The following is a 26,037-nucleotide window of genomic DNA, read 5'->3' as shown; positions in this document are numbered from 1 at the left end:
ATCCATTTTTATTTCACACATTTTTTTTGTAATTCACAGTTCTGACACAATGAGCATTTTCAAGTAATGCTAAGTGAAGTGGATGGGGCTTGTGTATCCAATTGTATTGATGACAACTACACAAAGACCCAGAGCATAGGTATGGCAAAGGGTCTCCAAAATTAAATGACTGAGGTACCATAAGGATTTTATTAGTTTACCTGTAACGGATGTGTACTGGACTAAAAACGTTGATTACAGACATGGACATAAAAAAACCTACAAACAAAACAAGCAAAAGTTTAGCCGTTTTAAATAATTTTTATGGCAACCAAGAATCAATTGCATAAGAACTATACAATGTTGTAATAAAATGTCATTTTTATCTGGAAACATGGCTACTTAAAATCTCATCAGTGTCATAATGCATTATTCAAACCAAGTGAACAAAACAGGATTTCCTTCAGAGATCTACTTCCAATTTCACATATTCCCCTTTGGAATGACACATTTTCCTGCATCTAAAATTGCAATAGTCCTGCAGCTCCAGCTAAAATGTTCTTGCAAATCACAGTTTGATCTGGTGTGCTCAGTATTCTGAACTTTTTTTTACCCATGTTAGCAACTTTTAAAACCACTTTTAGGACATGCTGCAGACAGCAGATACTTGTAACGTTGTGCTGCTATTACAATGATTTGACACATTTTCCAAAATGGGTACTTGGGTGCATTATTTGAATTAATTTGTCCTGCTCACAAATCCTTAATCAAAGTGACATTCATTTTTTTACCTTGCCCAGGTTATTTTTTTTTTCTTCTAGAGATGTAAATGTATAAGGTGCAAATTGAAAGCAATCCATTTTTTTTTATATAATGGAAACAAGACCTAAACGGGCATCTATGCAGAGTAATCCAAAATAAACTCAAGTCAATCCATTGTCAGTGCTTCCCAGCGAGAACAGCATGGCCACCAACCACTGCTTAAAATGTTCCAAAACAGTCCATAGTAGTCATCCATGATAAATATGCCAAAAGTGAAGAAAAAAATTCTTCTCCCAGCTCTCTACTAAAAATATATCGGATGAATATTGTAGATGTTTGCAGTAGGTTCACCTGTACCTTTGTGTTGTAAACTGTCTTCATCCACAATGCCAGCCATATTTGTTAATAAATGTTACTGCCATGCGCTCTACATGAGTGTAGAGGTTAAAAGCACTAGCCTCATGGCTTTTGTTACAGCATCCCATATGCATGTACTGTTGTGAACTCTGTATTCGGTGCAGTAGTCTTTCTTCAGCTGAAATCCAGAGGTTCTCCTCTTTACCCATTGTACCCATGCTGCAGAATGAATTCTAGGACAAATGAGCCTGCGTCCCAAAGCTGGTCTCTCTTCTTTCCAGGCAGTATACGTTACTGACAGTGCCTTTGGAGAACACTGAGAAGTACCAGAAATGGAAGAATTATAAAGTGGGGGGGGGGTAGAGTGTATTGCCAATAAAACTTACATTGACTTGGGGATTAGCGTTGTCCCTCTGCAAACTTCACTTAGTTCTGCAGAGGTTATCTGTGTCCTATCCCCCCCCCGAACTCTTGTGTTAAAAATGAATATCCCAGCACCATCAGAAGGGGGCAGTCTTCTGGTCGTTTGCAGTCCAGCTTCTTAGCCTCAGTAACAGCTCAAACTGGCCAGAAAACTGGGTTTTAGTTTTGTCTTCGAAGTCGAGGAGCGAGGAAAAAGAACGTTTTCAAACGGTTCATTTATAAAGCCAACCCCCCCCCGTGGCGACTGAAAGAGGGCCCTGCGCTGCGGCCTCAGCGCTGGCCCGTGTAGGACCTGAACCAGGAGGTGACGGAGGCGGCGGCCGAGGAGATCATGCCCCCGGCGCTGCCACCGCCGCCGCCTGCCGGCTGGGAGGCCTGCAGGGCGGTGCTCTGAGACAGCTCCATGGGCTGCGAGGGGATGTCGCAGAAGCGAGGGCTGGGCACGGTTTCCCAGTCGGTCCCCAGGTCCGTCTCCTCGTCGGTCACCGCCTCGTCCCCGCTGTCCTCCGCCGGGCCTGCCACACTGGGCTCCACAATCTCCATCGAGTCTTCCAGGTCAGCAGTGATCTCGAAAGGACCCGTCCTATGCAAGCAGAGGAGTAGCATCCTTATCGGACATACAAAGATCAATTCCTGGCTGAACTGTCCGTTAGGACATAAACTTGAGGAATGAAAGGACTAGCACCAGACAGATGCACTGTGCTTTATTCCGGCTGTTTAAATGACTGCATGCTTCTCCAGCCACTAGGTGGGGAATTTATAGAACAGCTAAGATTTCAACAATGCAATGCAAAAATTATAAATCACACCTCATGAGCACGCAGTAAAAACCCGTAGAACTCAGTGCAGTGTCAGAATAATTACTAAAAATCAAACACCACCAGTTATCACAGGAGTAAACTAGAAGCAGAGGTCCTGGAATCAATAAATCTTTTGCCTGCACAATTTTTCTTTTTCTTCAAGAACAGAAGTGAGGACGGCTTTTCTCACCTGCCCAGGTTCCTGTTGTCTGGACTCACCAGGAACATGATGTTCCTCAGCGTGTGGTGAGGGTGCAGAAGCTCACTTTCCACGTGCTGTCAGACCAAGGACATCCTCTTAGTAAATGCAAACATTAGCATAACAGTCATGCAGAAATGTATAGAGCAGAATTTCAGTAAATGTTGAGCTTCACTGTAGTAGCAGACAAAAGCAGTATATGACCTTGCTCTTTTCTAGTCAGAAGGCTGGGATCAGATCTTATGTGGGGTTTTTTTACTGTATGCGAGGCAGTGCTGGAGTACCTGAGAAAAGCAGAGGTGCAAGATGTTGGTGTTCAGCTTGTTCACACCCCGAATGAATCTGTATCTGCTCAGATTCTCACCACAGAACTCACTGGAGAGGAAACAACAAGACTACAGGTAAAAGGTATTACTTCACACAGCATCCTGTTTTCGTGTACCAGCCAGCTATTTTGATTACTATTTTTTTAATGAAACATGGCATAAAATAAGACTTCTATGAATGTCAATTCTCCTTATCTGAATGAAGAATGTCCATGTCTTTCTCAAAACAACTGCCTTGTACTACTGTGAAGCCTTTCATGAATGGCTTATGTACAGAATATTGAGCAGGAATTATTTTATTTTCATCCCTAATCCATAATCAGAAGGGCCTTATATTTTCTTGTCTCGGTGGAATAGATAAAAAAAATCTGAATCTGAATGCACCCTTTTCATTAGAGCAAGCTATGCTTTTGCTACCAAAATCATGATGTAACTACTGGATGGTTTCATTAAAAACATTCAAGAAAAGAGTGCTGTATGACAGCTGGGTTTTGAGAAAAAAAATCTATTCATTTCCAATTCTTCATTGGCATGTGCTCCTATTTATTTTCAGACTACACTGTGTGGGTCTGTATTCTTAACACCTGCATTCTATTAAGAAAAAAACAAATGTGAAGTGTTTGATGCTACAGTAAAAAGCTGGGAGCCCAAAAAGAATGACTGTAATTGTTATTGCTGATCATTTTATGAGCTGCGACAATATGTCTGCTTTACTTCATTACACGGTTTAACAAACACCACTGCTGATTGAAAACAGATTTTAATTTCCATCACTCCCCTGTAACAGGCTTTTCCGTCTATTCCTTCTAAATCCTCAGCTGGAGGCAGTTCTAACATTGGTCCTTTCTTAAGCACTGCGTCCTACAGGGAGCACAGAAGCCGAGGTCCAGCGCACTCTTGCTCAAGAGGCTTCAGGCTGGGTCACGCTGCCTGTTGACAGATGGGAAAGGCAGAGGAAGACGAGGGCTCTCACCTGTTGCAGAGTTTCTTGGGAAGGTTGACATCCAGAATGTGCGACAGGATGTTGACCAGCTGAGTTGCATAGCAAAGAGCAGCACTGATGGTGTGGGCAGGGTTGATGTGATCGGTCTCTGGAGAGACAAGAGAACCGTACGTTGATTCAACGCCTCTCAGTCGAGCAGATATTTTGCCGGTGGACGTCACAAGTAACATTACTTTCTGGCCTCTGTGCCTTATCAACCCCTTCAGTGGGTTCCCAATTCTTGCCCTGGAGGCCCACACACCTGCTGGTTTTCATTTCATCCCAACGTAATTAGGCATTTGAAGCCTTAATGGATCCAAGAAGTTGCTTCATTCGCATGTCTGGGATTTTATTTCACTTACAAAATACAACAGCTGAAGCTCCAGCAGGTTTAAGAGCTGGGAATGAAGAGTTTAGATTAATCTGATTATTAAGTCGGTGAAGGGTTTGATTGTGTAACTGAGAAAGTAAAAAAAACACCAGAAGTGTGGGTCACCCGGACCAGGATTGGGAATCGCTGAGCTAGAGGGAGGCGTGTGAACAGGCTGAACAAGGTACCAGGTCCCTGGGTGGCTCTCTTCTCCTCTACCCAGTTATAATACGCAGAGTAGTCCCCGTTGCTGGGCAAGGTGATCCAGGGCCCGGTGATGCTGATGCTCGTCTCCCCATTCTGGTCGTCCCAGACCCAGCGCCCGGACAAGTAGGTCGTGCGACGGGCCTCAGCCAGCTCGCTGACCGTGCTGGAGGTCAGCGCCAGGTCCCACTCGGCCACCACGTCAGCAGGGTCCCTGAGGGGGGGGGCAGAGCGCAGTGAGCTTGGCGTTCGGGTTTCATTGACATCTCACCGCAACGGGACGCCTCTTAAAGTACACAAGCAGCTGCTGGAAATTCCCCTCCCGAGAGGGTTAAATAAAAGACACAGCTAGTCCTCCGTGTTATTTTATCTCACGCTGTTGCTTATCCTGTATGCCCTGCATTACCCCTCAGTTGTTTAAGCACTTTTTCACATCAACTAAGCCTATACAAATAAAATCAGAAACCTGCTTACCAGGGATTGTATTGTGGGAGCTAACTGGCATCAGCAGAAAAAAACCCCGTCAAGAAATGTAGGCCCTTTAGCTGGTAAAACATTACTATACGTCCCTCTCAGCAGAGCTACAGAAACTGAAAATGTGCAAAGATCCAACTTGACTTTGGGAATCCCATGCACCCAGCTTTTCAGATATTAAATATAATCACAAAGATGATACACTGTACAGCCATAGCACCTAAAATATCCTCAGGATTAAATGCATTCCAATTAACACATCAAAATGTCACATTTTAAGAAGCTCTAGACTATGTCATCTGGTACAGGTCCTTGCCCAAGTGCAGGCTGTCTATGATCCCAGTTTTGACCCCGGGTCACATCACTAGCCAACTGTGATCAGAAGTCCCCAAGTGGGAGTGCTTAATTAAGGGGACAGGGAGGAATTATTCAGACAGCGATCTGTCAGATTTCAGCCATACTTTGACCCCTGTGGCCTCCTGAGCAATGGCAGGTATATGGTGCTGTCAGGGAGAGAAACTACACTGAATCAGCCCCCAGTATGGGGCTGTGCTGCCACAGACATGTTTAAAGGCTCACGGCAGACAGTTGTTTTTCACAATGCAGTAGTCATTGTCTACATTTCATCATTCTCCCGTGTGGTCGCGCTGATCGCATTCGAGACATGAAAAATACACAAACAGCCATTCCAAATCAGGTGGGGATAATAAAAAAAAATAGCGATGATTAATTAGTGACTCCAAGTTTAAAAACAAATGTATGCCACATTCACATTTGCAAGACCAAGCACTCTCAAGACCCCTAGGTATTGTAACATAGGACTGGGTGAAAACAGACTGTTTTCAACAATGAGAAACTTGTATAAACAACACTAAATTCCCATTAAAATACTGTGTGAAAGTCTCCAATACATTCCAGCTGCTTATAATTGTTGAGATTAGGTACTTTTTTAATGTATTTGAATAGTTTGACTCCATACATTGCCAAATATATGTTATAACACAGACTCTTCCAGCACTTCTTTTTTATGCCAGTTATGTTTAAAGGTATTATGAAGCAGGGTGGAAATTAAATTTGCATGATCTCCTACACTAGGCATAAACAATAAATGTTATACTAATCAAATTTCTTACTTAACAGTAATATTCTAATTACTAAATGGGCAAGGACAGAATAAAACCCATACATGTAAAAGCAAGAGAAAGCATCAAGCTGTCTGGCGATACTGTTACCGTGCATTAATAGTGCATATAATCAAGCTAAAACATTGTATAAAATGCTACAATTTGTGCATTGATACTATTTTTGCAAAGTATGCTCATCAAATATTCTTCTACACCATAATAACCTTACCATTTCTGTCAAAAGGGGAACTCTAGTCCCAATTTCTTAGATGGGTTATTAAATCTTGGTAAAAAAAATAAACTGATGTTATAGAAAAAAATTACAAATTTTGAATTAAGTACAAAACTGTAAACTTCATGAAAGTCTTCTAAGTCGCCATATTGTCACAAACTCTCATTCGAGTTCCTACAAATTTCGACAAGATGTGGCCCTTCCTGCTCACTAGTCTCCATAGTGACTAATGTAATGCAATATATTGAGCGGATAAGTACAGGCTGTGCAGCAGACATTTCACCGCAGAACTGTTCCAATGCGTCTGCATGCAGCGTTAACAAGTAGTATCAGTCTGCAAAACGGTCTCAAAATGGAAAGCAATATTTCTATTGGATTAAAAAGAGATGTATTGACAAGCCTGCTTGTTTACAAAGTCATAGGGCCGCAACAAGTCCCCAGAAGTTTTGTTGCCTCATTCTGAATCGCAGAAGACGGTGCTGTGCATATCTGGAAATTTGGTCTATGTAAATTGAAGGTTAAACATGTTACTGTGTACATTTTACTGTTATTGCGTTTTGAAATGCACTCATCAATGCTGATTCTCCCTAACTCCTTTATGAAAATAGTGTTGCAGTCCTCCCCCTTCACAATGATTAAGGCGACTCCAAGAGGAGAAGGAAGATCAAACAAAGAACGCTTGGAGCTCGTCTTAGCAGGCGGAAGTGCCCTCGTATAACAAAAACAGGTCGGTGTAAGTCTTGCTCTTTGGAGCGAGCACTCGTAGGTGCTGACCTCACGCCCTGCCTCTCCTCCTGCATGGGGAAGATGTGCGCGGTCAGCTCCAGGATGTGGCCGCAGCGAAACCCTGCCAGCTGCTCCAGCCGGCCCAGCAGCTCCTTCCCCCGTTTCTCCAGCAGCTCCCCGAGGCGGCGGTTGTGCCTCTCGATCTTCTCCTTCTTGTCCTGGTGCCGGTGGGCTCGCCGGCACAGGCGCTGGCTGTCCTCCTGGGCCCGCAGCAGCTGGTCTTTGCCTGAGGGACACGCAAACCAACACACGTTTGCACCCCCAAGGAAGAAACCAGGAAGATCAGCCTGGTTGTCCCAGTCTCGAGAGACCTCCTGTATCTCCCTCCGTCTTTACACCTCTGATAAAAATACAGTCCTGTAGTTACACCTCTTAGCTTTCAAAGGGAGGAGGGAGCATAAAACCACCCTGACACCATCCAGCCATTTTCCTTGCCTACTTTATCCAGTACAGGGTCACAGGGGAGCCAGAGCCTATCCCAGCAAGAAACATGCACAAGGGAGGGTGCACCCTGGCTGGGACACCAGTCCCTCACAGGGCAGACACACAGACATACCTGGGCAACTTTTTTCCAGAAGCCAATGACCCTACCAGTAAGTCTTGAACTGTGGGAAGAAGCAACATGGACTGGGGAGAACATGCAAACTCCACACAGATGGCACCCCAGGAACCGAATCCAGGGACCCAGTGCTGTGAAGCCACTAATACCAACAAACGGAAGATAAAACCTCCAAAAACATAGGACAAGGTATAGCACACCCTCAAACACAAGCACCAAAGCTTTGGCAATACTTCCAGTGCAACATGTCATGAAAAAGCACTTGGTGCAGAAAAATACCATCAGCTGACAGCAGAAGAACAGGACTTACTGACCCAGTGGCTCACCGAGCTTCTTCCCTGGACACCTACCATTTTTCACCTCTTCGTTTCCACAGCAAATCGCTTCTTTCAGCTGCTCGATTCGCACTTTACAAGACATGATCTTCCACTTCTGAAAAAATAAAACAGCAGGGTAGCCAGCGGATGGTAGATGTGTCTCACTATAGCTAGGAATACAGAGTAGTTTGCTGACATTACTACACACTAAAATATTAGGACTCAAAATTCTGAAGCTACCAATTATAACTGCTAGAAGTGTATAGCTTTAAAATAAAAAAACACCAGAAAACTTACTAGCTGGTCAGCTTGAACCTTCTTGTCCATGGCTTTAATAAGTCTAAGGACACAAGAGAAAACCGGTGATAAGGGGATCACAAGAGGGCCAAATGAGCACAGAATACATCAGCACAAAGACACCTCTCGTTCGGTTTTCTTTTGAATTTGATTTAGCTAACAGAGAATGAAATACCTTAAAGTTTAACTGAAACTTCTATCACTCTTGGCTTTATATTTATTTTTTAGGCTATACATATATTGAAACACTGTTGTTAATCATTTTAGTCATTTTCAGCTAGTTTGGGTCATACCTCTGCTGGAGCTCTTCCTTCTTATTCTTCAGCTGTTTCAGTCTCTCTAGTTTATCTGAATACCTGTAAGAAAGTAGCAGGAAAAACTTTGCAATATTCATTGAAATGGATTGGTTTCAGTCCAGTTCCCATTTTGCTAACTCGCAACACTGCACACCTGTGGTTTAGCACTCCGCGGGAACTTTTTATAGGGATAAAGGCAGCACTGGGCTCTACTGTTTCAGCATGTACAACACGCTACGACCGGATATATCTTGGATGTCGAAATCGGCAACACCACTCGAATGTGCTTAGTCACTTCGGCGAGCTTCACAACAATCCCAGTATGTTAAGATTAACTGATTGTTTCATGTACATGTCAGCAACAATTTATTGTATTTTAAAACATTTTAAGACGTTTCCCTTTAAAAGAGTCAAAACGAAAATGATTATACGCTCTTACACTTCAGTACTTCTAGTCTGACAAATTTAGAAACAAAAAGACGTACTCGCACGGAACTCAAAACACGCGTTTAACTTTCTCTTCAACTTTCTATTCGAAACTTCTCCCACGGCTTTAGAAACGAATCGGAACCTTTTGACACTTCGTCATATAATCTGTCATCACCGAAAGCACTCTGCAGCACAAAAATCCGAAACCATCAACCGCTTCGACGTTACTAAACAGATTCCGAAGTTTGTTAGCAAGAGGATCATTTTCTGCCACCGGACAAAGGGTGACATGGACGAGCAGCCTGCGGCTTTGCGACTTCTGTGTGACAGAAATACCGATGTTCCGTCTAAAAAAATAGCAATGTGGGATTTACCGTTCGGGTTTTTTCCCATCAAAGTGCACGAAGTCGCCCGCCTGGATGCAGCGGGCACAGGTGAGCCTGCGGCGGGCAGTGTTGCACAGGGGACACCGCTCCACGGCCACGTACAGCCCCTCCGCATCGTCCACCGACTCCACCATCAGAGGCCCGGGCGAGGCGGCTTCCATCGTCGCGGCCGGCGGATGGGGCCGGAGAGGAGGCCGAGCCCCAGGCAGTGCCCCCGCTGCCCCCTCGCCAGGGCCGGTCGCACGGGCTTCGCGATCCACGGGGGACGCCATGAAACCGGCGGAGCTCATCCACAGACCGCCTCTCCTCCGCTGGGCTGAGAGCCGTCTCTGCTCATCGCCGGGGGGAGCGCGATCACAATCCCCGCATCCGTGTTAGGTGGGATGGGAGTCTTTAAATTGCTAATCCCGAACCCTGGCAGGACGAAAAGGAGGTAAATAAGAATGGATGTAGTCCAGGGTCCCCCCCCCCTTGCCCCCGTGTCACGTGACGAATCTTTGTTTTTGTGCGGCGGTCACGTGGAGAGGGAGGAGGGCCGCACTGCATGCTCGGAACTCGGGGTCACGTGGTGGGTTTATTGCCGGCCGTCGCCTTTGCTGTTGCATCGGGTATTAGCCAGGAAACCGCGTTGTGCAAATACATGCAATAAAGATAAAGCTATCGGGCTTGGCTTTCTTTAAAAATGCGTTTCAGGTGTGGCATTTCTTATGCAGATACATTGGCAGTTTAAATTGGTTCTTTTTCGGGAAAACAATCCCATTTTAGTTTTGTCATATAGACAAAATTACAGGTTCAGTTTGTTCTCCATCAGGCGAGACACGAAAGCGGTTCTAGGAATTTGTGAGACCACATGTTAACAGAAACGCGTGCCTGGGCCAATCTGAACATCTCTTCCTCTGGGGACATTACAGTAAATTAAAAGGAGACATACGTCGTATTGGCATCTATTAATCATAAACCTATACTAAAAAAACACTTGACTACGCACAATTCATATTTATGAAACAAATCTGTCAGTTCTAATTCCAAATCAAAACCAATACACAGAATATTGCCTTAATATTCTGCAAACCTCTTAGAGCACAAACGACAAGAAAAACGTCTTGCAAAACAAAAACCAACATAATTGTTTATATCGGTTTACATTATTTACATTGTACTCTTACATTATCTTAGAATACACACTTCGCTCCACATTATTTCAAAAATACACATACAAAATTCAATTTAAATATTTAAATACATCTGGAAACGTTCTGCTTGCAGTACATCCAGGAGAAAGGACATTACTTTCACTGCTTTTTGAATCCCTTCAGGATGGGGTAGATATTTTCAAAAGCTTCATAGATCTCAGATCGTTCTTTAGCCCCTGTGAAAACAAAAAGCAAACTAGAAGAGCACATCTGGGGATTTATAGTGATCAGAGCCTTATTACTGTGTCACAAAATCACAAGAATAAGGGTATCCTTAATACCCTTATTCTTGTAATTCATGAATTTATGAGAATAAGGGTATGATTTATGTCTTATAGTTACAAGAGATAAGCTACAACAGATATTAAGATACATGTGTATGAAGCACAGGTACTGTGCCAGTGTTGAAGTTATCAGTATCAACTGGAACAAATTAATTAGTAAATTATTCAGAGCACTTTTGCATGTTCCGTTCGAGTGCCATTGTTACGCACGCTGTTGTTTTTCTGCGTCACTAGGTATGGATGTTTTAATATGTTCATATCTAGAGATCTCTGATCCCTGATATTATCCCCACAGGGAAGGGATAAGGTATCCAGGTGATCTAGCCCAATGCAATGGCCCCACACAGCACTTACCCGTCAACACCACCTTCCCCGACACGAAAATCAGCAGCACAATGCGGGGCTTCACCATGCGATAGATCAGCCCTGGGAACAGCTCGGGCTCATAGCTGGAACACAGGGGGTTAGTGGGGGGATTCTGTGATCAGAGCCAAAGAACATCCAGATACAGGGCCCACTGAAACACGCACAGCTTCACTTTCTCTGTCACTGTTTCTACAAGGAGGAAATTATAAGTCTCTGAAAAAGGCCCCACAAAAATGGTCAATCTTATATCTTATATCTTATGTTATATCTTAAAAATTGTCAGTTTTATATCTTATGAAAGACTTTTAAGAGGTATCTTTGGCTCAAAAAGCTCTGTAAGAGCCTGCAAATGTCAATACTGTGCTTTCTTAGTTAATACCTCTCCGTCTTTGCCAAATTTTCCTGCACTCAGGTGTGGTTTGGAAAAACAGGGTGATATCAAGGCCTTTTTCTGCTTCTGTTGCGCTTTCATGGTAGTGTTAAAAAAAAGACTTTCCTGGCCTCCTTTCCTGGCATCACTGTAACAAATCTAGGTGGGTGGTTTGAGTCACTGTGTGAACAGGGAAACACAAGACCCATGTACTAACATAGAAACAACAAGCTTGGATCAAATCCAAGGAAAGGGACTGGGTTTTGCTTCTGAATTAAACACGACTGAGGGAGAAAGTGACTGCCTATATAACCTGGTCCCAGTTTATCTCCCACAAATTCAGTGGGAAAAGGGAATGGATCAAGCTTCCACGTTGCTAGGAAAAGTCTACTGATTATTGGTCTACTCTTCTAATTTGTGATGGAAAGAATTACCTCTTTGTTGAGACTGCAGACGAAGAATTTCTCTGAAAGACGGAAGCCACTTATAAACAAAATAGAAGGATCAAGGGACAAATTAGTGTAGCTAAGTCTTGATGAAAAGTTATAAAAAAGAATGTAAAACTTAAATGAAATGTTAAAAGTTAACAGAAATATTCAAGTATGTTAAAACCTTTAGGTCACAGCAGTATTACTAAGCTCACCTGTATACAGTATGTTCTTTTTTGTTGGTTTCAATATATTTTAATTGAATGGCAATAAGTGTTAATTTCGCATTTGTAGTAAAAACGTACACAAGATAATTTGATGTGACGCATCTACAAGTATATGCACACTAGACTGCTTGAGACATTTTTGTAACTTGTTTTTGTGGATGGGCTTGTGCATGGAAAGATGGAAAAATAATAAAGTTGCAAAAAAAAACCCTATTTGGTAACCTTTCTGGAATGCATGAAGTGAATAGGATTTCTTTGTAGTGGGTAGCACCATCTGGTGGCGAAGTGTGGTTTAGCACCCGCCACTGCATACCTGCTGAATTGCTGGTGAGTGAGCACCAGACCCTCGAGGCGGATGGGGAAGCAGACATCACAGCTGCCCACCATGTTCTGGATCTTGAAGTCCAAGAATTTGGCAGGGAAGCCCAACTTCTGCACCACCCGAGCATACTTCCGGGCAGCTAATCGTGACTGCTCCTCACTTCCAGGAAGGGGAGATGGAAACAGCTTTTACATATACTGGCATCAGATAGAGTACAATCTAGTCTCCATCTGTAACTTTATAGTTATAAATGGCTTCCTACCTATTGAGGATGTCCACATGGCACAATAACACATAAGCATTTTAAGCAATTTTGTCTTAGATCCCTCTAAGCAAGGAATTCTTGTATTAATTTCAAGACTAAATAGCTCCTTCCTCCCAGGAGACTACAAAACAATGCTTTGCTAGTGCAAGTCATTCAAACAGTAATCATCAAAGGTAAGTTGCAGGCCTTATTAATTTGCTTTTCCTTTAGAGAGATTCACTTACACTGTTTTAACACGGTGGTTTTACCAAACAAGAATTGATTCCTGGTATCCCAGTCAAAGCCAATATTTCTCTCACTGCAAAGTCAAGGCTTCTGTAAGCCCAGAACCTGCCCTGCCTCTATGTCAATGTCAGGTCAGCATTAATCTTGTCCTCTAAGAGTCAAGTCGGCCTTGTGCTCAGACAGGAGGTGTGCCGTGCAGGGTCTCCTCACCTCTTGGCACCTGTGCAGACCATCTTTCCCGAGCTGAAGATCAGCGCGGTGGTCCTGGGCTCCCGAATCCTCATGATCACGGCCGCAAAGCGCTGTACAGAGAGGACACAGCAGCAACCCGCCTCAAATCTCCCTCCCTCCCCCTTCCTGAAGTATCTCAGGTGAGGGGGGTCAGGGAAGATTCATTCTGCCCGTGTTCAAGATCAATAACACGGCCTTAGTGCATGAACCACAGTAAATATGACCTGCGTCTCTGTAAAAGTATTTGTACGGGCATCTCTAGAACTAGTTACTCCTCAGCGTGTTAGACTGCTCATCTGCTACTGAAGGCAGCTGAATGAAATACCAGACTAGGTGCTACAAAGTCCCGCAGGAATGATATCAAGCAGAGTGGAATGCTGGAAAAAAAACAAACTTCCTCAGACGCTGAACACTGTTAGAAGTATTTTGTTCTTCACAGTGTTTATGCCCCCACAGCGCTGCTGCTACACAAACAACCCCACAGGCACTTTGCAGCATGGCACCCCTGTTACCTTTGGGTTGTACTCGGCGTTTCGGGCCTGCAGAGCTATGGACTTCAGGTCCAGACTGCACGCCAGGTTCACAGTGGACACGATGTTCCTGCACACAAAGACCAACAGCACAGCGTCGGTGCCCCTTCCACTCACATAAACACGTGTGTGTCTAGCCTCTTGATGGGAAAACAGAAGAGGTTAATTGAAACTGGCAACTGCGAGACAAATGTTTCCAGCGGCGGGGGGGGGGGGTTGGGGACAAATCAAGCACCATTTCGCGTTTGCGAACGCGATTATTTTCAATTGTATGGCTGATAGCATACCAAAAGCCCAGTTCGGAGTCTAGATTGTGGGAATAATAACTCACGTTTATCCAAAAGATTCCTTTTCTACATTATGTTTCATATTTTAAAGACTAGGTAACTGTAATGTTCTGCTTCCCTGCAGTGCGAGTAATGACACCACAATTACAATGGGGCACACTTACTGCAGCTGTGGGACTATTCCGGAACTTTCAGACACTGGCGTCATGGGGGTCATGGGGGTCATCGGGGTCATGGGAAGGGGGCAGAAAGGGGAGGCTCCCGGGGGAGCCTGGCTGGTCTCTACAGTAGGGGCAGGCTCTCCCGGCATGCCCCCCTCGTAGAATCCACTGTCCTGTGTGTTCTCAATCCCCTGAGTCTGGGGCAGCTCATCCTGGGCGGTGAGGTCATCAGGGAGGAAGCTGAGGTCAACCCCAGAGAAATCTTCAGAGAGATCCTTGTCCTGCTGGTGTCCCACGGAGGACAGGAAGGAGGAGCTGTGGAGTGGGGGGTCCACCTGCAGGCCTAGGTCCCTCTCATAGCCCATCATGGGGGTATAGGGGTCCTGAGAACAGAGCAGACACAGCCAAAGTTCTGGAAAGCTCCGCAAAGCTGCCTTATAGGGCTGATAGGTCGCTAGGAACCTGTTATACCGATTCATATCACTATCATGGCCAAGCGCAAAAAAAAAACCCAAAACAAGGAAAGGCGAATTTCACGTTGAAAACCCTTCTTCTTTTTAATTTTCAGCCTGAAATCGACCTTGACCTGTTCTTTTACAACCACCGCCCACTGACGTTTGTCGAAACCACAAGGCTTTATTTTAAGCGATACAATATTACAATCAAGTAAAGCTCCTAAATATGAATGTCAGTTCCTTACAAAAAATAGAATTTGATTTTAGTCTTCTTGGTGGGCACATAACCAACAAGAACCGCCTGCTCAAATGATTAATTTAAATCCAATACTGGTGTTCCTTGATCCAGGAAACGTTTTGTAGACTTTTTCTATTGTCACGGACGTCATTTCAGCTTCCTACAAGCCGGTCAGTACAACTCACATATAAAACCTAAATTTTAAAATTTACACATAAACACTGGAGTGAACCTTAGACGTAAACTTGATCGCCCGCAGTTACTTACATTGGCAATCGAATGGTCAAAATAGCTTTCCAGAGAAGACTCTCCATCCATTAGGATCCTTTGTACATAAAGTTATCGAATAAGAACTAAAGCTTTTTTATTTCGACTCGACCCAGGGACCAAATTCTGCGTGACGTGCAACTGCGGTTGTTGTCTAACTTCATCTCCGGTTTTTTCTTAATTCGCTTTACTGAGACGACACACTCATCATTCGGTTAATCATGCTAATTGACAACAGGTTAGGTTTCGTCATTAAAAACCGGGGGTATTGTTTGATTTTCACCTCTTTCGGGGGAAACAAAAAAAACATTTTTTATGTACTTACATTCAGAACTGAGTATGTAAAAGATGGGAAAAAAATATGAATTTATTCGGCAGGGATTATATCACGAGACACCTTATATTAAGTCTTATCACGGAGAATATGCATTGAATTAATAGAAGAAGTCGGACAAAAGAAGACTGCATTTCTCAATATAAACCCCAAATTTTGTTTAATGTGATTTTAAACAAGATTGTGTTTATTATTATTAGCAGAGGTGGTAATGACAGCTACATTGTATGCTAAAATATAACTTTAATCGTAGTGACTTAATTGGAGGTATTATTGGCTTAACTGAGCCAATATGTGGCGTTTCAAGTCTTCAGCTGTTTAAGATTTAAAGAGATGTAGAAAACCCGAAGACTCCTTAATCCTTTTTAAGGAGTTGTGCTTGTACGTCGGTGAGGAGCGCGGCATCGACTTTGGTTTTATTCAGCCTCCACCCAACAGGGGGCGCGATGCCACATCAGAAAAGCTGAAAAACATGATCAGCAAAACCTCTCTAGGTTACATGACAATCGATAGTTAGGAGCTGGTGAGACGTTGTTGTGTGTGCATAACCCACATTTGCTTTTAATTTTCAAATTGTATTTATGTGTGTGATTGTTTTGACATGATCCTGTGGTTGTCATGGCAGACGGATTGGACGTGCTAAAAACATGCTTAAGACATTTCTCTGAAGAGGCTCGGGGTGAGTTGGTTACACATTTATGGCTATTTATGGAAATACATTTCTGATAATTGGTAAGGAGTGCTTTATTATTAAAGCGTGATTTCGTAAGGTTTTGATTAGTGCAACTAATTCAAGATTAATAGGCTGCTCAGTGTAATTACCAGGAGCCACGTGCTGAGCAATGTTATTTTAGTATGCAAGGATGAATATACTTTATCTTTTTTATTTATGACTGGCAAATGAAATCCAGAATACATCACTGTTTTGCGGGATACAGTACATTATTTTAAAATCAGTGCAGCATTCTAAAATATACGAGGTATTTACCACGTTGTCCTTTAAAGTCGTATAAAATTACTGTCATATACAGTAAATGGAGGGGTAAGAATATTGTTTAATGGCTTGCTTTTTCGTCATCAGAGCTCTACCTGAACAAAGATGTGCCGTATTTAGAGTGCCCCCCATCTCCTCTGGAGTTTTATCGGGAGTGGATTGGCCCAAACAAACCCTGTATCATTCGCAATGCATTCAACCACTGGCCAGCCTTGTGCAGGTGGAGTCCTGCTTACCTCCGGTAGGTCTCTTGCATTAGTCCACACTGAAGCTCTCAGCTGGCCAATGAGCCATGGGAACAAAAAGACTTTACTGGTCTTTGTCCTTGTTTGGTTACATTTGCAAAAACAAAAAAGCAAACACACATGCAGGTCATTTGCCGTCGTCTTTCAATTTGGGGTTTCACTGGTGCAGTCCTACAATTGGCCCTAGGTGTGTGTGTCCGCCTTGCAGTGGGCTGATGTCCCATCCATGGTGTCCTGCCTTTCTCCTGTTGCTTGCTGGGATAGGCCCCGGCTCCTCCGTGACACTGAAGAATCGGTGAGAAGATGGGTGGATGGATTATGCAGTGCTGTTCAAGAATAATTCATTTTCTGCCAACAGCTTGCAGGAATCAAACCTGTATTTGTCGAATAGCTTATCCGGTTCACAGCCAAAATACAACTCTTGAAACACTGAGAAATGGATTTGGTGATGAGGTTAATACTACCCTGTAAGAGTATCACGCGTTCAGTGGGCAGGTGTGAAGAGCCAGTCTGTTGCCTGTGAACATAATTGTGTCTTGGTGTAGACATTGATGTGCACCCCTGAGAGTGCTCTACAAAGGAAAATAAAGTGACTGTCTTGGAAAAGATGGAACAAGTAAGGGTTTATTCTGTGCTGGAAAGAGAAGAAAAGAAACGTGTTTTGGCTGTTGAGCCTTCTTCGGGTATGAAGTTTCGGGCCGAAACGTTGTTTCTTTTCTTCTCTTTTCAGGATGGAATAAACCTTTACATGTTTCTTTGCAGCCTACGCGTGCCGACGCAGCTACCTCCTCGAACTACTGTCTTGGGAAATGACTTTAATACCAACATAAGCTACCTGACTATGGAAAACCAGGTGCTATTGTTTTTTCTTTCTTCAAGGGTACAGTAATGTGACAGTCCTGTGCGTTCCTGCAGGGAGAGAGTGGGCTCAAAGGTGATCAGTGTCGCTGTCACTCCAAATGGCTATGCCGATGCAGTATACGGTGATCGATTTGTCATGCCTGAGGAGCGGCGCATGCCCTTTTCCTCTGTCCTGGACATCATGGAGCGGAAGGTGGAGAGTGAGGGAGTGTTCTATGTGCAGAAGCAGTGCTCCAACCTGACTGAGGAGCTCCCTGAGCTCACAGAGGACTTGGAAACTCACATCCCCTGGATGAGTGAGGCCCTAGGTACAGTACATGGAAGTTGTAGAAACATTGCTATCCTATAGATAGAACATTCTCTGAATGGCTGCCCTACATTTAGACATCTTTTCATTGTAGTGGGGTCTTAAGAGTAGTTCCTGTTCTCTTTTCACTTGTTGGTCAAGTCTGTTTGTGAGCAGATTGTCCTGTGAGGGTTTTGGCAGTTTGTAGAAGAGATCCTGGTCTCTAGAAAGAGATTCAACATTTGAGATGCAAATTTTCCTAACATAGAGCTGAATATTACTTTAGTGGCATTCATTATTTTTATGGTCTTTTTAGGGAAGAAGCCTGACGCTGTGAACTTCTGGCTGGGAGACTCTGCTGCTGTTACATCATGTAAGCATTACAGTGATAGACATCGGATGCAGAAAAATCGTATGTGATTCATGTTGCCACTGACTCTAACGTATAGAAACAGCAGTTATACTGTAACGTGATCTAAGATCTTAGCTTTTATTCCCTGGAGTAGAGGTGCTCAGTTGTTGCTGTTCTTGTTTCCAGTGCACAAGGACCACTATGAGAACTTGTACTGCGTGATCACAGGAGAGAAGCACTTCATTCTCATCCCTCCATCAGACAGGCCCTTCATTCCATATGGTAACCTGGATATTGTGTGATGGTTGCAGTTCCTTGGGATAGCTAGTGCAGCCTTTTCAGCACAGAAATTGCACAAGCCCCAAACATTTTTAAATTGACAACAACTCAAGTAGAAAGTAAACAAAAATAATCTCCCATAAACCTAAGTAAAAGGCAATATTTCCCAATAATTACAGCTAACACTATTTGCAAATGGATTAACAGCAGAAGTGGAAAAATACTCTCCAGACAAACTCAATTAAATGGGAACAAAAAAAACATGTAACAGATTAAAAAAAATCCTTAATTTATTCAGCACTTTTCTGGACACTCCACTCAAAGCGCTTTACAGGTAAAGGGGACTCCCCTCCACCTCCACCAATGTGCAACCCTACCTGGATGATGCGATGGCAGCCATGGTGCGCCAGTATGCTCCCCACACACCAGCTACTGCATCAGTGGGGAGGAGAACAGAGTGATGAAGCCAATTCTTTACATCGCCTTGCTTAAAAAATCCAGTACAGAATACACAAGGGGCATATTCATTCAAATGTCTGAGTATTCCTTTAAATGACAATAAAAACAAATCTACAGTAACACTGTTCTCTGCAAGTGAGATGGATCTGTTTTGAGGTCCTGCAAGGTTTTCGATTTCCCTGGAGTATGAAAGGAATTTACCTACTGTAGCACTTGTTGGGCTTTGGGATAAGAGTTGTGCAAAGTTTACAGGCAAATGGTTACGGACTTGCATAATCCGGAGGATGGATATAAAGAAATGCCACAAAAATCTGAATCTACCCTTTACCACTGTTGTGTCCTTTATGTACGGTATCTCGCCAAGATGGGCTGGTTCAGAGTGCAAATTTAAATCTAAAGGCAACAGTATCAACACAAATCAGCATCTTCAGGATACAAAGTGTTGAAAATGAGCATACAGTGATTTGCTAAAATACATTAGAATAACAACTGGCATCGTGTCTTATGGTCAGGTACAGCACACTGCATGAGAACACTGAGTACTGTATATAGCATGCTTTAGATGAAAGGAAGGGAAAATATCGTCCAGGAAGAGCCGGGATGCTCACACAGCTCCTCCCTTATCTGTATTCCTGTGATTAGAGCTGTACCAGCCCGCCACGTTCAGCCAGGGGGAAGATGGCACGTTCGAAGTTGTGGATGAGCAGAACGCTGACAAGGTAAGAAGACAAAGGATTGCAAGTTGCCCATAATGTCTCAGTCCTATTCTGCTTCCTGCTGCTGTGATACTCTCTGTAGAGTTCTGTGATGAAATAGGGAATCTGTTAACCTAACTGTTCATTGTGCCTCCTTACATATACATGTAATAGTCTAGAATGATTAGAAGCTCTCTGGGAAGCAACTATTTTAATACACATCTGTTATTGTATTTGAAGCATACTGTATAAACACTGTCTTCAATCATGTCATCTGTGTATTCCAAAGCACTCTACAGTAGACTGTATAAGATTATTTGGCTTCATCTTTATTAATACTCTGTTGAACAAACATGCATTTCTTTGCAACATAGCCTGTATGTCTGTGTGAAGGTGCCTTGGATTCCTGTGGACCCTCTGAGCCCTGACTATGAGCGTTACCCAGAGTACAGGCAGGCCAGACTTCTGAGCTGTACAGTGAGAGCTGGGGAGATGCTCTTCCTACCTGCGCTGTGGTTCCACCACGTCAGGCAGTCTCATGGCTGCATTGCAGGTACAAGGGCGAGTCGAAGGAGTCGAATTTAAGAAAAGCGTGAAGGGTAGTTATTTGGGTTAGTTGTTCTATTCAGACACTTGTATTGCAAGCTAATATAAATAGAAGTGAGACAATGATGCTGAATAGGTAAAAGCTACCCATGTTATGAGTGAAACGACTTTTTACTTAATGTTGGAACTCCTTTTTTAATCTAGGTACATAAATCTAAAACTCATTCCACTCCCATTTTACCAATGCTGCTCAGGGCAGTGGTTAATAGTCATCTCTGTGCTTCCCTGATTTGACAGCTAGAAAGATGGCTTTTGAAAGTTGGACAGTGCCACTGTTCAGTAGAAAAGGTCAAAGAAACAACGCTAGAGCACATTTAGTACTCACCTGTACAAGTCAGACATGTTTTACCTTCTATATCGCAATGAAATAAAACCCATCCATCTCGGAGGACAAGAGAATACTGATGGTATATCTAAAACCACAGTTTCACGAAGTTAATTTTATTGGAGTTGCACAGTGTGTGGAATCTTTTGATTAGAACTAAGCTTTTGTTTGAGGTAACTAAATTATTAATTTACAGCTAGTATTGTCTCAATACATGTTCTACTCCACTCTTTGTTGTTAGATCTTGGGATGTTTTTTATATTAATAATTGGTGACGTGTTAACAGTGGAGGAAACGAGAGACCATAAAACTGTCAATTTTCTTGAGTGATTTTGACCAAGTAATTAACTAGTCATTCATGCTGTTACTCCTAACTAGAATTAGGGCTAGAAATGTAATCTCACGAACTGATACTTTTTTGTAAAATAGATTCTAAAAAATCCCAACTATTGTTTTTTTTCATTGCAGTCAATTTCTGGTATGACATGGAGTTTGATATCAAGTATAACTACTTCCAGCTGTTGGATTCCCTGTCCAGGGCAGTTGGTCAGCTGGAGAAAGACTGAAGGAAGACATCCCCCTAATGGAATTCCACAAGACCCTCTTTGAGCCATGAACTGGCTAAACAGCAAATCCTGTTAAGGACACCTCCAGACAACCTCATGTGCTTTCCTGTAGCCTTCCAAATTTCAGACTTCCTATTATTAAAACAACCAGAGGCAGGCCTGTTTTAAGTATGAATGGAAAAAGTGACAACAGTGGTATTCCAGCTGATATCAGCTATGCGAAGAATAACTTATACATTTCAATAATTTTTTAAAAGTCATATTATGTAGTGCTTCAGTACATACTGTCCTTTCTTGACTGTTGGCCATGTACCAGGATCACTGTAACAGTGTATTATGACTTCAGAGTGAATTCCAGCCTACAAACTCAGGCCGATGCCTTCTTTTATCATCACTCTTACCAGGATCATGTGAAACACAAGAAAGAAGAGTAATAAATATTTATTTTTTAAGAGAATCTTGAGGGATATACAGTACAAACACTATGAAGGTAGAAACACTGTTTAAGCCAGAGTGAGAACAGTAACACAGCTTAAAATAGGCTGCCTAAAAAAGACAATTGTTCCTGGTCCACCATAAACAAAGTATTAAGACAAAATCAGAAAGTAATGGGGAGGTTTAAAACTGAAAACCAAGACCTCTTATAGCTTCTTTAGGAATAATGCGAATACCCTCATACAATAAATGGGTCATTATTACATCACCATGCTGTCTTGTGTAATTGCTCTTTCCCCATGCTTTAGTCTTCATGCATTAGAGATTCAAGGTACCTGTTTTCATGGCTTTCCTATTACTGAATTAATAATTACAACCCTGGGTTTGTAGGGTGCTTCTAATCTATTTGGTATTTTCAGATTTTATTTTATTTATATTTTCTGGTTTTGTGTTGCTGGAGAAGACTGTCCCTGGGAAACATTCTGATACCTGCATGGAGACAGTGCTGAAGGAATTGTTCCATTCTGTATGAGATTTATTCCTTTCATTTGGAAGAGGAATGTACACTTCGTTTTTGTTCCTGGTTCTATGCATTTTATCAGTCAGTAACAGAGTTATGTAATAAGCCCAAAAGAACTACAGACTGCAAAGCAGGAATGCCACACCTGCTTAAAAATACCCACACACAGACACAGCTACTACAGGTCCATCTGAAATAAAGTGTTAAGACAAAGTAATAAAATTATGTGGAATTTTAAAAGGGATAAGGGATGATGGTTTATTAATTGGAGCAAACTGCAGGCAGCATACCTGGGTAAAGTTTGAGGTCAGGAAGCCACAGGGCCTTATTTAAGGGCCCCACTGTACAGAATAGTGACACATACCAGTGCTACTCTGCTACACCATTCTGAAGACCTGCATTGTGCTGATGATTTTTCACGGTTTCTCAAAGCCAGTTTTGGAGCACACCAAGATCTTGGTGCTAATTATAGTTCCCAGCACAGCCTGTTTAGTTTTTGAATGCCTTCCCACAGACATTTTCACGTGTATACCAATACTCACAGGGTAAAAACAGGCCAACAGAACCAGGGCTGGCCAGGCAAAACAGTTATTTAGTGAAGTATACTGCATAGCTGTGGTCTTTAGCATATAGTGCCAAACTTGTGCCAAGTGCTGTAAGTATAGGCTTAAATAGAAAATGTGAAACCTAACATGGAATCTCTCCAATATAATGTTACTGTAGAATCTGAGGTTGTTAAGATTGTATCACTTTGTAGCACAGCAGCAGGCAAGACATGGTCATAGAAATTGCTGGCAGTGATATAAAAGTCTGGCTGCACAGTGCCACTTTTGCTACAGTTGCAGTCTTATTGGGAGAAAATGTGGGTGTTTATGGGTTCAAATGAAAATACAATTTTGGGTCTCCTGAGAAGCCAAAAACACAGGAAGAATGGTGTTTATATAAACTCCAATTTAGAAGCAATCTGTACTTAAACTAGCCTACCACATGATCCTGCTGTTAGAAAAGTGTTGTAAAGTGCATCTGAGAAGTTAAGAAACCATGACCATACATAGACAACAGGGAGTCTGTGCAGCTTCATGGCTCCCATTATAAATTTATGTTTATGCAGATTCTCATGGAGTTAGTGACAGTGTTCCTTACAGAGACAGTACAGGGCTGTATACTCCCTTTTCTGACCTCATGGACAGAGGTGGGCAGTACTGAAGTTAGGCGGAATGAGGAATTAATAGAGGTTGTTGTCAACCATGGGGTAATTGGGTAAATGACAGGCACATTGGCTGACAAAATATTTTGCCTTAGGTGTATGCATACGGTACAGTCTACGAAACCTTTGCTTTGGGTTATTAATACAATGGAAGATTTTTCTGTTCCAGCAATTTTAGCTGTCTCAATTCTGTTATACAAGTGATACCCCCACAAGAGTCACCACATCTCCCTAATTAACCCCAAAGCCAACCCCTTCTTCGGTAGGGTACATTCTTCAGTCAGTGACAGAGGCAGGTCCGTGTCCATTTCAGTTTTCCTTTGCTGTGGTACAATCCTGTATTTTAATTGTCTCTAACCCTAGATAATATGTTCATTTCAGTGTCCCTTTTAAGTCTCATTAAAATACAGTATCTTTCCTCAAATTACATGTTAGGGATGAGCTTTTCAGGTCCCACTCCTATACAGATTTCCTCTAAAGAGGGTGGCTGACATGCATTGTGTATAATAGATAAATTCCAGGTATTGATACATCCTGTATTAAATAGCAGTGCAAGAGAATGTTGCTGGTAAGTTATTAAGGCACCTAGTTCCTTGAGACACACATGGTCAGCACTGTGAACATCATTTATATGCTGAAGATGAATGTAAAAACAGGCAGATTTTTGTTTCTGAAAATGACCCATTTAGAATTCAAGAAAGTATGGAAATCATTCAAGATTTACAGCTGTAAATGCCAGGATTCGTAACCATTGTGATCTTTCCAACTTTAAATCCAATGCAGAAAGCTGTCCTACCAGTTAGGATATCTATTTTTCATATGCCTGCAAAGCTCGCCTTCCTAATGATATTGAAAGAATATGTACAATCCCATTCTCACCCGAATCATAACAGGACTGGGATTTTTAAACATGGTTTGCTGGCTTCATTTTTAACGTTAGCTGCCTCTCTCTGTCACTGACAAAATGTTGGAACAAGCACTTATGTCATTTACACCATTAACACCCCGTATAAAATCAAACACTATTATAAAAAAGACATGCACTGTACAATTACCCAGAAAGTACATACTACCCTATACTGAACATGGCCGACAAAATTAATACGTTCAAAATTACAATGGACTTGTGAGCATTTAAAACGCAATAAGAGTCGTGTTAAAAACAATTTCAAAGTAAGAATATCTGGAGATTAAGACCTGTAAAGGGCAAATGTTTGCATTTTCTGCAGATTCTTTTGTCTTGGCCACCTGAAAGGCTGCCCTTGTAGGTCATCTGCTTGTAGTGGTATTTGGTGCCCCTCTTTTTTTGGAGGGCTGGATACTGATTATTTTTATATAGAAGGTTCAGATTCAAAAGAATCTAAGATCTATGCAAGTCAAGATAAAGCGCATCTCCTCTCGTTTTTCTTTTACGCCTTCCTTAACCACACACAAAAGGTTTTAAAGAGCTAAGTGTGCTCAACACAGCTCCAAGGTGCTTCAGTTAATTTGAGTCCTTTATCTGTATGTTCTTTAGAGTCAATCAATTCTTCCTTCTGTAGTCATTCCTTCATCTGGCCATATGTTTCTTATTTCAGTGGACACAACCATAGACAGAGCTGATGGGTGATGAGACATCTCAATATTCATACAGTCATAGGCCATAAGACTAGTTGTAGCCTCACTTAAAGCTTCTACATTTTCTCACATTTTGGGAACTATTTTTTCTGAAGATAAAACAGTTTAAAAGATTTATTTCATTCAGACAGTTTGTACGCATGCACGCTGCTGGCATGTGGTTGCCAGAAGTTGCCTTGCAGCCAAAATGACCAAACACGAAGCGTCCATCTTCCTTTTCATTCACTTCCATCGTAAAGTACACAACACATCCTCTGCCTTGAAGACTCCCAGTGGGCCAGTATTCTGGCTGTTCTACAGAACACCCAAACATCACTGAACACAAAAAAAAACATCGCTCTCTCACCCTCAGCCTAACTGGTCAAAGAAATACAATAGACGATTCTTGAGAAAAATGGAAAAGGCATACTGTCCCGTTGAATGTTTATCCATCAGGAAAAATGTCTTGACCCTTTTCCATATTTTAAAATGTCACGTTAAAAAATGGATGTTGCCCATCCGTTCATTAAAAGTCACTATACACAAAATAAAATACATCATAAAATAAAAGACCAAACTGTATTGCTTGCTCCCGATCAACCATGGCTTTGTATCCTGATTAGGTGAATGGTTTTCCAGTTTATGTCACTGGAGAAGTTTGTGTTCTCCTTCTTGAACACCTTTGCCTTTACTGGTCTAATCCATGGCTTAAGAGGGTGTCTTACAAGAGGGTCCTGGTCAGAGCTTGTTGTCCAGCCTCTTCTCCACAGCTTTGAGCAGCATCTCCGAGTACTGCTCCAGCAGAGCCAGGGTCCGCTCCTCGCCCACTCCCCCACCACTGCGCTGCACACACGCAGCCCCAGGGCCCAGGTGCCCCCTGTCTGGCAGAGAGTCCAGCTCCGTCCGCATGGCACTGAACGCCTCGGAGAGGATCCCTGCCATCTCCCCCTGCTCTCCACTGGCACTGCTCACCTGGGCAGGACACAGAAACGCATCGCAGCATGCAACATGTCAATCAAAAACACTAGACTGCAAAAAGCCTCTTAAGAAGGTGGAGTGATTTTTTTCAATTTAGCTGTGCAATCCTTTTATGAAATCAAAGAGCTAGCCTTTTGCAAATACAGTT

General features: G+C 42.6%; 4 protein-coding genes across 6 annotated transcripts in view; 1 reads left to right on the top strand and 3 right to left on the bottom strand.

Moving 5' to 3' along the window:
- Positions 1–173: 173 nt before the first annotated feature.
- atg14 (autophagy related 14) lies at positions 174–9,776 on the bottom strand. The gene is made up of 10 exons (XM_088924499.1): positions 9,291–9,776; positions 8,485–8,547; positions 8,192–8,234; positions 7,928–8,009; positions 7,007–7,244; positions 4,387–4,616; positions 3,820–3,937; positions 2,805–2,895; positions 2,512–2,597; positions 174–2,104 (listed from the first exon to the last, which is right to left on the bottom strand). The coding sequence occupies exons 1-10, from the start codon at positions 9,590–9,592 to the stop codon at positions 1,792–1,794; spliced, it is 1,566 nt and encodes a 521-aa protein (XP_088780625.1). The 5' UTR covers positions 9,593–9,776; the 3' UTR covers positions 174–1,791.
- Positions 9,777–10,083: 307 nt separating this feature from the next.
- Positions 10,084–15,202, bottom strand: tbpl2 (TATA box binding protein like 2). Its single transcript, XM_088924500.1, has 7 exons — positions 15,152–15,202; positions 14,195–14,574; positions 13,726–13,813; positions 13,193–13,284; positions 12,484–12,651; positions 11,134–11,228; positions 10,084–10,671 (listed from the first exon to the last, which is right to left on the bottom strand). The coding sequence occupies exons 1-7, from the start codon at positions 15,200–15,202 to the stop codon at positions 10,595–10,597; spliced, it is 951 nt and encodes a 316-aa protein (XP_088780626.1). The 3' UTR covers positions 10,084–10,594.
- Positions 15,203–15,963: 761 nt separating this feature from the next.
- Positions 15,964–23,675, top strand: jmjd7 (jumonji domain containing 7). Of its 2 annotated transcripts, none has more exons than XR_016091650.1 (8): positions 15,964–16,164; positions 16,567–16,720; positions 17,640–17,893; positions 18,188–18,244; positions 18,410–18,505; positions 19,604–19,680; positions 20,031–20,209; positions 21,056–23,675. XR_016091650.1 is itself a non-coding variant. In XM_088925707.1 (8 exons), the coding sequence occupies exons 1-8, from the start codon at positions 16,104–16,106 to the stop codon at positions 21,151–21,153; spliced, it is 957 nt and encodes a 318-aa protein (XP_088781833.1). In that variant the 5' UTR covers positions 15,964–16,103; the 3' UTR covers positions 21,154–23,675. The 2 variants fall into 2 exon arrangements, 1 of the variants encoding a protein (XP_088781833.1); XM_088925707.1 differs by having other exon boundaries at positions 20,050–20,209.
- mapkbp1 (mitogen-activated protein kinase binding protein 1) overlaps positions 21,581–26,037 on the bottom strand; it is a 61,618-nt gene continuing 57,161 nt past the window's right edge. For both annotated transcript variants that reach the window (XM_088925705.1, XM_088925706.1), the window contains one exon: positions 21,581–25,883. In XM_088925705.1, coding sequence (XP_088781831.1) covers positions 25,650–25,883 — 234 coding nt within the window. In that variant the 3' untranslated portion in view covers positions 21,581–25,649. The remainder of the gene's footprint in view (positions 25,884–26,037) is intronic.

The sequence above is a fragment of the Atractosteus spatula genome, chromosome 9 (genome assembly GCF_055471065.1).
Source record: "Atractosteus spatula isolate fAtrSpa1 chromosome 9, fAtrSpa1.hap1, whole genome shotgun sequence".
Classification (NCBI taxonomy): domain Eukaryota; kingdom Metazoa; phylum Chordata; class Actinopteri; order Semionotiformes; family Lepisosteidae; genus Atractosteus; species Atractosteus spatula.
The sequence above is the reverse complement of the archived record's forward strand: the minus strand, read 5'-3'. Positions and strand labels throughout refer to the sequence as shown.